The sequence below is a fragment of the Xiphias gladius genome, chromosome 24, assembly GCF_016859285.1.
Source record: "Xiphias gladius isolate SHS-SW01 ecotype Sanya breed wild chromosome 24, ASM1685928v1, whole genome shotgun sequence".
NCBI classification, from domain to species: Eukaryota; Metazoa; Chordata; class Actinopteri; order Istiophoriformes; family Xiphiidae; genus Xiphias; species Xiphias gladius.
In genome coordinates this window covers 19,045,098-19,057,094 of record NC_053423.1, presented here as the reverse complement: position 1 = coordinate 19,057,094, position 11,997 = coordinate 19,045,098, and the positions used below count along the sequence as shown (strand labels likewise).

The 11,997-nt window shown below is 42.2% G+C and overlaps 1 protein-coding gene across 2 annotated transcripts; it reads left to right on the top strand.

Moving 5' to 3' along the window:
* Positions 1-471: 471 nt before the first annotated feature.
* On the top strand, positions 472-11,680 carry prdm1b (PR domain containing 1b, with ZNF domain). 2 transcript variants are annotated; one of them, XM_040121972.1, is made up of 6 exons: positions 472-642; positions 4,475-4,594; positions 6,164-6,404; positions 8,076-9,004; positions 9,145-9,273; positions 9,769-11,680. In XM_040121972.1, exons 1-6 carry the CDS (start codon positions 472-474, stop codon positions 10,342-10,344), a joined length of 2,166 nt encoding a protein of 721 aa, XP_039977906.1. In that variant the 3' UTR covers positions 10,345-11,680. The 2 variants fall into 2 exon arrangements, with proteins under 2 accessions (XP_039977906.1, XP_039977907.1); XM_040121973.1 differs by lacking the exons at positions 472-642; positions 4,475-4,594 and adding an exon at positions 5,725-5,822.
* Positions 11,681-11,997: the final 317 nt, after the last annotated feature.

The following is an 11,997-nucleotide window of genomic DNA, read 5'->3' as shown; positions in this document are numbered from 1 at the left end:
ACAATCAGAGATGTAGATGATTTTGGATACAGATATTATTTGTATTGAACATCAGGTCAAACTATTGTATAACTTCTATGTCGTATTGTCAGTTTTCAGTGGGTAAAGATGTTAAGAGCTCATCTACTGCCACTTTAAAAAAGCTAGGTCACATAAATAGACTACAAGATTCTTTCTTGATGTACTGAATGTTTTCTTTCTCTCAAAATATGTACTTTACCGAAATAATAATAATATCTCAATAACATGATAATTGTTTTTGGTTTTTTTTTTGCACTAAAATTCCTTTCTCATTCCTCCTACCTTTCTTTTTCAGATTTTGAGCTTCAACCAACATACCTAAGACAAGGGACCTATCCCAACCAAACCAAAGTACTTTAATACCAAAGCGACCTAAACCAAACAGAACAAAACCAAACCAAAGGTCTTAACCTTGAATACGTCACCTACAGTTTATTCTATATTGTCAAGATGAAGCTGGATAGCACAGCAGGAGACATGAGCGGGTGGAGGGAGGTGGACTTCGCCCTCAACTGCACCTACATTGTGCCAGACCAGGTGTCGGACCCCAGTTTCAGCTTGCCCAAAGCCATGACCTCCATCCCACGAAATCTCACTTTCGAATACGGCACAGACAATGAGGTAAGAGTAATTTGGTTCTTTCAAATTGTTTATCCATTGAGAGATTGAATGTCTTACTCTTGACACTTCCTTGTAAATGTAATGTGTAGATTCAAATACAATACAATCAATATACAGCAGTAGCGGCAACCAAGCAAACCACTGATGTTACAGATCATAAACACAGCACATCATTTACCCACAAACTTACTTTCAGGCTACTTTAACTTAGTCTCTCTTCCTGATGGTGTTTTGGGAGAGCCAGTTTTGTGAGATTAGAGCTTTATACTTCAAAATAATAATTCTGTGTTACGTAACATTCTGTTGGGCCATCTGCATTGGGTGACTTGGAACAAAAGATCTGCTGACTAAAGAGTTCCTCACAAATACAGTACAGCGCACAGGCTGTGTGTGTGTGTGTGTGTGAGTGAATGGGGGAGAGTGGACATGAGGCCACTGGCAGCTTGAGGTCAGGGGCCTTTTTATGTCTTCTGGCCACCTTAACTTCCATTATGTCACAGGAATGTTCAAGCCATTGTTCAGCTTCATTACATCTCTTTTTCACACATATAAAAATGCATGCAGGCACTCTCAAGACATAAACACACACACACACACACACACACAATCACACACAGGGGTAGGATATCAGGGATCAGCGGGACTTTCACCGGTGATCTAATTGCATCAACGCTTCCCTCCTTTTTTTTTTCCATTTAAATTTGCCTATCCGCTTTACTTCCTATGCCGTCTTCCGAGCAGCTGAATCAGTCAGCCAGCTGTTTGGCTCCCAGTGCAATAAAATCCGGCATCTGCCCGGACATGTCAATGACAGCAAACCACTGCAGTCTCAAAGAAAGGTTTTAGCAGGAAATTTGTACCGTAGCTAAAGAGAAGAGCATCACAGGAAGCCGTTCTTAACACTCAACACAAATGTATGCGGTTGACTCTGCTGTCCCCTTCCTCTTTCAGTCTTGACCTAGGTAACACTGTCTGTCCTCTTTCCTCTTCTCTAGCTCTCATACTCATACTCTTCCTCCTCCCCCTCTGCAGCATTTACTATTGTGAGATAAGAAAAAAAAAATGGTGATTAAATCACATTGAGGGCTAGTTTCAAATCCTCAGTCCTTGTTTACAAGCAAACATACCTTTCAGTTACTTTGCACACTCGCACTTGAGTCAGCCAGACTTGATTTTGCAGTTTGCTTGTGCTCTAATGCAACAGTGCTTGCTAACCAATCACAATATTAAAGATGTCTTTTTAATGTGATTGTATCTCATATCCCAAACAACAAACACTTACTGGCAGACCATTAAGCGCTTAAGATATCAGATAAAAAATGAAACACGAAAACAAGTCTCACTCACAAACTCACATGGTTGCCAGTAATCTGCTTTTCTCAACGTGGCTCATGTCGATCGAGTGGTTTCCCGTCCTAAAGATGGTTTCATGTTAATCTTTCTCCTTGACTCACTGTTGCCAGACCTGGGAAATTAATTTCCCACGATGATCATGAAACGCCGCCGCTCCTTGGTGTGGGTTTGTAGTATGGTTCACATACACACAGCACGTGCCCTCAAATGTAAACTCGCACAGCTCACACAATTATTCGGAAGGCTCAGAGGGAAAGTATTTTTCACACAGGTGAGTGTATGGTAGATAGATGTCTCAGATCTAAAGTCTGAATGAAAACAGAGAATGTTGTCAGCTTCCTCGTCTTTGTACATGGGAAGCATGTCATTATACTGATCAACACACTTGCCATACTCGTTCAGCACCTGTTTGACTACGATTCCCAATTTGTCATTTTTATCTCGAAGCGTGCCAGGGAGGAGGGGACACGTGGCAGATGGGGCGTTAGCAGCGGGTGCCGGTGAGGGGGGAAAAAGAGGCAGTGGAGGGGATGGATGGGGAGGGAGAAGCTGGGGAGAAGAGGGTGTGTGTGTTGGGGGTGGGGGGGGATTTAGGTTAAAACCAGATGATTAACTTTCATCGGGGACAGGCAGCCAGCCAGGCAGGCGGCCATGCATCAGGCTTCGACCTGGCGGGCACACGAGCTATTTCGAGAGAATTCAGAAAAGAGGAGGGATTAGGGGAGGGGTGGAGAAAAGGAGGGCGTTCAGGAGTGTGATAGCGTGGGTGCATTTAAGAACGCCCACCCTCCTGTCTTCCGTTCCTCAACACCCCCCCCCTCCCACCTTCTCCTCCAAACCTGGCTGTACTGAGCGGTTGAGTAGCAGCGGCGGCCCAGCAGCCACAGCAATTCGTTAGTCACGCAACGCCAGCGAAGCACAATGTCCCTGTCACACTGGTTCATCGTATCCAGGAATCACTTCACTGGCCTCGACGGCTGCTTGACACACACGCACACATACACCCCTGCCACCCTCAGTAACCTGTTGTTCTTCTAATTAACTGCTTATACATCATTTACAAAAGCCAACTCCACTCTTCATAGTGTGATAAATCCAATCATGCAAAGTTTTCAGCGGTTTGTCGCCTTGTTTTTGTTTTTTAAGAGTTGACCGTCATACAGGACACCATGAAAATCTTTGTGAGGGTCAGTAAAATTTAATTCCTCAATGGCAGGAAGAGAGAGTGTGTGTTTATGACTGGGGGGTGGGGAAGGAGGGTTATGGCTGGGGGGTGGGGGTGGGGGGGGGGGGGGGGTTATTGAAGGATTGAACACAAAGCTCCTCAAGAAAGCGAGGCTGTATGTGCTCCGCAGATGTTGCTGTCGGATGGCGTATGTGTGTGCTTGGGCGTGTTTTGCGAAGGGTTTGACCCCAAGCCTGTGCACTTTCTGTCAAGTGTGAATCATAAAGCTGTTCTGCACAACAAAGAGGACATTTGCATATACTGTAGCTCTTCACTATAGATTTGTTGTTTTTTCCAAAGCTGTTCTTATCCACCTCACTAAAAAAAAACGGCCTCAAAGGTCAAAAATGACTCAAGAAAATGTGGAATGGAACTTCCTTTGTTATCACATACATTTACTGTATGTCCCTAGACAACAAGATACTCACACATGGTAGAAAAAAATCCCATACACATTTCTTTTTTTACAATTCAAAATATACGTATGTTTGCGAAAGCTCTGAAACACCTTTCCCAGGGAATCCAGTTGTTGACAAAGGTCTGACCTATTTCCACATCTAAAGATATAACATTTTGTTATCAGGGCTCATAGGCTTTGAAAGAACCTGTCTAAAGAGCAAGCAGAATCAGAATTATATCTGAAATTGCTTTGTATGCTTTTGTCTTTTTGGCTTTCAAATCAAATGTGTAGTTTTGTCTTCTATGAATTTCAAAACACTTGATAAATGAGAGCTCAGAGTGCAGCAGTCATGAAGATCACAAGACAAAAAACAGGTGACACTGCTTCCTCTGTGTGTGTGTGTGTGTGTTTATCTCTGTCTCTGGTGTTTATGAGGACAGCAGGTCAGAGATCAGTGGAGTAAGTCAGAGAAAGTTTAATTCTCTTCATTCGTTTAACTCATTAGTGTAGAAAGTGGGTCACCTTGTGGGTTTTAACGTGACTCTAGAGCTGTCTGGGTCAACGTGGCAAAGCCAAAACAACTGCAACTCAGGCCAACAACCTGCCAGACATTAACAATGGACAAACACAAGTACTGCACTGTATTATATGTATATATTTATAGATATAGATGATTCTTTTTATTACTGCTTGAATGATAGATCAACTTTTCTGAGTTCTTGTGACACGAAGGATGACTTTTAACATTTTCTATGACGGCTGAGTGTTTGGTTACTGTGTAATATTCCACATAAAAGAGGAGAAAGATGGGAAATAGACTCTAAACCTAACGATATATTTGGCCTGTTTTCCAGGTGACTGGCGTGTTCAGCAAAGAATACATTCCTCAGGGGACTCGATTTGGCCCCCTGCAAGGAGACATCTACACCAAAGACAACGTACCCAAACAGGCCAACAGGAAATACTTCTGGAGGGTAAGGGAAACAAATATACACACGCACATACTGTATCTACGCAAATACACAATACATGTGCAGATACTACATACATTCTCATTTAGGCATCAAAACTACAACCCAGCTCAGGAACCGGTTAAGCAGGGAAAGTCTCAAATCTAGATGTTAGAAAATGACCCTGGGAATAATCAAGGGGTGACCGGGGACCTGTTTTCATCTTCCTCTGTTATTCATAAAAAAGAAAAAAAAATTCATCGGTTGCTCAGATACAGAAGTTTCACATCAAGTCCACGTCCATACGTCAATAAAGAAACAAAAATGTTTTCAGACAGACTGCAGTGGTGTACAGGGGATTTGGTCAAAATTTTAGAGGAAGTTGCAAACACTGATGGCACGTAACATTAGATTCACTCTCACACAGTCATCAGAGTCTTACCGGCACTCAGGTCCTTTGCAACATGTGTCACATACACAAAGGAAGGGACTATTGTTAGATATACACACACATAGACTCTCACACAATGTGTTCTTTCCGCCCGCTTTTATTCTTCAAGTCCCCTGTTTACGTTCTCTTTCTCATCCAGATTTTGTTTGGGTCACTCAGGAAATTTTCTATTCTGCTGAGTCAATTCCCATAAGGAGTTATTGCTGCCATCCTACGTTTCCTTCAGGCCTCATTTCCTGTAAACCTGTCCCAAGGGGTGTACCCTGCCCTGGTTCAATAGTGAAAGCCTGACGCTCCCTTGGAGTGATTATCTCATCAGCCTTATGACACAGGTGAACAGAGGGCCAACGTGCTGTCAAAGGCATACCTGCATGTGTGTGCATTTGGCCGCCTGCCAGCACCTGTCTGTCAGGCTTCCAGGAGGTCACATTTTCCCCTTCATCTTGTTGGATTTCGGAAAGGACATGCATACTTCTTTTCTAAAAAAAAATAGTGATCGTAATAAAGTGTTCAACAGGCATGTAAAACATGAACTAAAATACTAGACAGTAATAATAGCAGGAGGTGAGAAAGAGAGAGAGAGAGAAAAGTGAGAAGAGAAGAGCGAGAGAGGCAGTGACTGTGGTCTGTGGGCGGGCCATGCCTCCAAGCCTAACGTCTCAAATACAGTGACGCTCGTGCACAAACACACAGAAGACTGAAACTCTCAGGATACAAAGAGCACAGCTCTAGGGTGCAGACCAAAGGAACAAAATACCATAACTGAAGAAGCTACAGTATAATTACATGTACATGGCAGAGGTGATTATTTTGACTTTTTTCTTTATAATCTTTTTTTTTTTTTTTCTATGTATCATTTTGAGGATTTTATGTGACTGTTAGTCAGCATTTCAATCAGCAAGGGATTTTATTTTTTTCAAATTGTAGGGATAATAGCATCAAATTCTATCATTAATGGTGGATGTGGACATTGCAGTGGATGGTCAAATAATATAATGGTTAAATTATATTAGACAATTTAAGCAGCAACGAACATTCATCATGTTACATACAAATCAGTTGCTTTACAATAGGTCTGTCCTATTCAAGTATCCCATATGTGAACATGTTTTAATCCCATTTTCTCATTTCTTCTTTTGCAGATTTACAGCGGGGGCCAGCTTCAAAACTTCCTGGATGGCTATGATGTCCACAGGAGCAACTGGATGCGCTACGTCAACCCAGCCCGCTCTCTGGCTGAACAGAACCTGGTGGCGTGCCAGAACGGCCGGGACATCTACTTCTACACCATCCGGCCGGTGGAGCCTAAACAGGAGCTGCTGGTCTGGTACAGCCAGGAGTTCGCCCAGCGGCTCTGCAGCCAACAGGACGACATCAAACAGAGTGAGTGCGTCGGGAATAGAAGCTTCCTCTACTTGTGGATGAAGATGTATTGGTCTTGCCCACAGGATCTATAGAACTAAAAGTAGACAAAATTGACACATACCTTGAGGCACAGGAAGGAACAGACCTCATGTATGCAAACTAGATTGGTTGTTTATAATGTGATAGTTGTTGGAAGTACAGTGCCTTGGCTGACTGGTACATAAAACCCGACTTAAAAACAGATTTGCTGTTTGTATACAAACAAAACAACCACCATGTTTGGTGAACTCCATTCCCCTGTGACCTTGCATTAATCCGGCTGAATGATGAGTTAGTGAGAAGGAGTGAAAGGAGCTGATTATCAGCTGGTTTGATGTGACCAATGTGGACAGCACAAAAGTTTGTTCTTTCTAGACCTGATAAAATGACAGATTTAGATCTGTGCCATGAATAAACACATAGCACAAAGTCTGTTTCCCGAGATGATAGTTTATTTCAGCAAAATTCTTTCACTTCAAAGCGAATAGACACACATTATTTCATGTTATCTTTTACCAACAGTAAACATAGTTAGTTTGATCCAATTTTTCCTGCCTGGCTTACCCTAGAGAGCCAAATATTTATGTGAGATATTTGGGGATGCACACACCACACAACAGACCAGACAAATCTCAGCATTTCACGAGATGTGGTGAATAACATGAGATTTTAAGTAGTGGAGAAATGTAAGGGGAAGAGTGGTTGGTCAAAGTACCTTTGTGAGTCATATATCCTCAGCTATTAGTAGAATGGAAAGTCATACCCTCATCATCTTAAACGATGCTTTGTTGCCACAAAGTTTGATGATTCATACTAACTGGATACACCAGATGCATCTGCATTCATGTTGGTGACTAATGATAAGGCAGCGTCATTACGTTTTATCAGCCGAAAGGATCTTAAAAGCAGTAACCTGCCTTTATTTCAAAGTCCAGGTATGCTCATTGTTTTGTCGTCAGGTTTGATTTTCTGATATATTGTGAATGCAATCTAGTTCAGCACCTAATTCTTTGATGCCGCTTGTCCAAGCTTTGTGGCAGCGCTTAAACACACAGGCTAAAAACATGCCAAAATAGTGCCGTGGCTCTTTAAAAGACCTTATATGTAACTCACACAATGAACACTTGCAGGAGTTGACAGACAATATTTAGTGACAGATTTGAGGGCCAGGCGAGCGAGGGGCTTTAAAAGAGAAGGAAGAAAGGAAGAGATGTTTCACATTCTCTTTTGGCCAGTGCGGTAAGACACCTATACTCAGAATAGGTTTCAAATAACGAAACTCAGAATCTTGCTGTACAGCTGCTCAAACATGACATGACACATGGACTCCCACACACTTTACCACGAACCCATTCTCCCACACCCAGATCACTACTGTGATTGACAAATAGAAACCCATAATGTATGATTTACATTTCAAGTGAAAACTGAAACTACTATCATTTACCATAAGAGGGAGTGCCTTCTGTGGGTGGATGCCTGTCCAAGTGTGTGAGGCATTTTAACTTATTGAATTTAGGAATTAAATAGACATTATAGTGAGCATCTCCACAAAAATATGTAAATCCATATTTAGTTCTGTAAGATGCCATTATATACCCATTAAAATCTGTGACAATACTCAATACAATTTAATTTTCTCTCTCACAGAATACATGGGTGCTGATGAAGACCAAAAGCCAGAATACACCAAGCACCTACCTCAGCAGACATGGCTTAAAGAAAGAACAAAGGACGAGGTGAAAGAAGAGAGGGATGAAGAAGGAGAGGAGAAGATCGACGTGGAAATGTTGGAGAGAGACACTCCCCCTGACACGCCTGATGACCATATCATGGACTTCAGCAAAAAGGTTGAGAAGGAGGAGAGAGGCAACAGGGATCCAGAGGAACGGGGGGTCATTCCTTCCCCTCAGCCAGGACACCGAGAACCCAGCTTGGGTTTAAATCATCCATACTTAACAGATCACCACCCTGCGCTCCCATCTCCACACCGAAATCTCCCCCTTCATCTCCATGGCCTCTATGGGCACAGGGAGGGGCTTGTTTCATCTTACCCTCTTTACCCCCAGACCAGACCCCTCCAGCCCCCTTACCAGCTTCTTCCCCCCTATAACCCACACTATCCTCGCCTCCTCCTCCCCTCGTACTCCCCTCCCTTTCCTGGAATGATGCCCTCGAGAGGATCCCTCCGATACAGCAGCTACCTGGGCACAGATGGACTTCCATACCCCCCTATCAGCTCACCTAATCTACTTCCAGTATCCCTCCCCTACCCGCCATCTCCACACGGAGGTCTTAAAGAACTAACACCAAATGTGTCACCGCCACGAGGTGCCCCAGCCACCCCAGAGCTCTCCCCTCTCCCCAAGCCCAACAGCCATCGTCCGTCCCCGGAGCAGTCACCCTCTGGATGTGAGGAGGCCATGAACCTAAGCCTGACTACAACCAAAAGCAACACAGCGCCACGCAACGGTCCTGGCCACAAATCCCTGCCCTATCCACTGAAGAAGCAAAATGGAAAGATCAAGTATGAATGTAATATCTGCTCAAAGACTTTCGGACAGCTTTCAAATCTCAAGGTACCAGTTCAATTCCTCTCACTTCAAATTCTGATTTATTTTAATTTATTCTGATTTTTAGACACCAAAAATTCTTCTCATCATTTGCCATTTGACACCAATGCACATTGCATTTCTTTGTATGATCTGTGTAATTGTAGGTCCATCTCCGAGTGCACAGTGGTGAGAGACCGTTCCAGTGTAACTTGTGTAAGAAGAGCTTCACTCAGCTGGCCCACCTCCAGAAACATCACCTGGTCCACACAGGGGAGAAACCACATGAATGTCAGGTATGTTGTAAATCATGGCCTAGGTGTGTGTTTTCTCCTTTCTTTACAAGCTTCATATTGATCTCACTATGACATTGATGTAAAATCAAGATTCAGAGACTACAAAGAAACACACTGTATAAACAATACACCTAAATCCTCTCAGACTCAATACCTTTCTGGTAACTCACAACTTGATTTTCTTCTTGTCATCTTATAGTATCTGTTTGCTTTTGTTTGCTACTCTTTGGGTGTGAGTGTTGAGAATTTTTTTGGACAGAACCAGTCTTACAAAGAAAGAATAGTAGTCCCTCATTTGTTATATTGAAGCACCACAGAGAACTGGAGTAACATGGTCAACCCCAATAATAAACTATTAATAAAATCAAAATTACGTCATACTGTTTTTCCAGAATAATCCTAAACACAATTTTCACAGTTTTCTTAAGGTGTTAATGATCAGTCTTGTGAATGTTGCTCACAGAAGCCTCGACCTTTTCTTTTCATGTTTTCCAGGTGTGTCACAAACGCTTTAGTAGCACAAGCAACTTGAAAACACACCTGCGACTCCACTCTGGAGAAAAACCTTACCAGTGCAAGCTATGTAGCACCAAGTTCACCCAATACATCCATCTCAAACTGCACCGCCGCCTCCACAGCAACCACGACCGCCCCTACCGCTGCCAGCTCTGTGCCCAGGCTTTCTTCCACCGCTTCTCCCTCCGCATCCACCAGCGCAGCTCCTGCCTGGGTAACTCCAACGCTCCTGTCAACATCCATATGAGAGAGATGGTGGAGCGGTTTGATGCAAGCCAAGAGGCTGACACGCTCACAGAAACAGCATCTTCGCCACAGGTGGAAGAAGCTGTTGAGCGTTGGTTGGCTCGTAACATGGAAGGCGAGGGGAAGGAGGATCAGAAAGAGGCCACCGTACTGCTGAAAGCTCTGACAGCGGCTATCAACGCACCAGCGTTGCCCGTGGCCCAATCTGTTGTACCTGCATCACATCACAGCCCTGCTCTGGCCTACCAGGAGAGGGCCAGCGTCGTTCATCTCCACAAACGGCCAACAGTGAAGACAGAGGCACAGTGAGAAGGAATTACAAGAGGAGAAAATATAAAGATGAACATACAGCGAACCATCAACAAAGAAAACAGATGTCGCCAAATCAAATTCCCTATTTTGTCCATGAGTGGCATAACAGGGAACACATACTTTTATAATCCACTGAGCGCAACACCAAAAGAAGAGCATTCCAAAGACTGGGTATTCAGTGATTGCACTTCCTCCCTAAACTCAGTTTAGAAAATAGAGGGGGGCCTTGCTAAGCTGTGAAGTATTTAAAACTCTTTTCACTCAGGTAGAGAAGTATTTGTTTTTTGCGCTTTAACTTATTACTTTTTTTAATTTGAGTCATCTATATTTATTTAGTTTTATCATAGTTTGTTTTTGATGTTAGTGTTTTTTTTCTATGTTGACAGTTCCAAGGAGATTTGATCTCTTAGGAAAACCACAAATGACTTGGGAACATGACATGGCATGAACCTGTGAAAAAAGTCTTCACTTGTTATATTGTGTACTGTTTTACTTTATGTGACGGTGTGTTTGAGCTTCAGGATGCATGTGTACAATGAGTGGAAGTATGTATGAAAGACAAGGCATAGTGATAGCACAAACCACCTTCCTGCTCCTCAACTGTTTTATATTTATTTATGATTACAAAGGGAAAAATCAGGTATCTTGAAACTATGTTAAGCAATTGCCAAAATTACGATTGAAGAATATGAATGTAAAGCATAACTTTTGGATCATTATTCAACTGCTTTTTACAACAGAAAGAAGGGAAGAGATTCAGACAAAGCATTTATTTGTGTAATGTCTTGGTTATCCAGCTGCTTCTCACAGCTAATTTAGACATCACAGTATCACATTATCACAATTAAATATGTACACATGGTCCTCTGAAAAATGGCTTTTATTCTTTCAAACTTAATTCTGAGTCATGAAGCATATTGTTATGCAGCTTTTTTCCAGATTCAAATGTTTCAGATATTTCTTGCATACAAAGCTTTACTGTAAATGTTTGTAAACTCGAGCTTCATCCAAATCTTAATTCAGACATCAGTACCTCATGTTCAGCACTGGAGAACAAAAACAAGCAAAACAGGAGCACAGTTTTTTAGCATTGTTAATATTTTTGTCACTTAGCACTGGAATAAAAATGCAACTAGATCTGTGTGCTTTTGGGGTTACCTAAAACCAGAAGGCGGGAACTTGTTTAAATTTTACTACTGAGTCAGTAATATCTTTGTCATTTTGTAGTTTCTTTTTCTTTTGTACAGTCTGTTTCTTTATGTAGTTTATTTTTTGAAACGTGTTTGAGATGTTAAGAATTTATATGTGAGAGACTATTTTGACGATACTTTTATATTTACACAATGTAGCATATTAAAGATATTGTTTCTATACACCCGGTGTTTTGCATTTGTTTTCACGCCTGTATAAGATTTTCATAGTGGAACTATACAGCAACTGGAAGGGCATAAAATAAATCATTTCTGAAATCCTCATGATAAATGAAGCATTATTTCTGGCAGTGCACAAATGTCTTTCTGAGAGTCATCTAATAAGCATTATCTCCCTCTGTGAATCACCTTCATGAAGACCATAATGAGACCGAATTCACTTTTGAGGTTTTCACTCGTAATGCTGCTGCTGCTACAGCGCTATAATGCTTTTCTCCGC

Coding starts and splice junctions, on each gene's coding strand:
- prdm1b (XM_040121972.1), top strand. CDS start 472: ATGAAGCTGGATAGCACAGCAGGAGACATGAGCGGGTGGAGGGAGGTG. Junction 643..4,474: donor AATACGGCACAGACAATGAG/GTAAGAGTAATT, acceptor CCTGTTTTCCAG/GTGACTGGCGTGTTCAGCAA. Junction 4,595..6,163: donor ACAGGAAATACTTCTGGAGG/GTAAGGGAAACA, acceptor CTTCTTTTGCAG/ATTTACAGCGGGGGCCAGCT.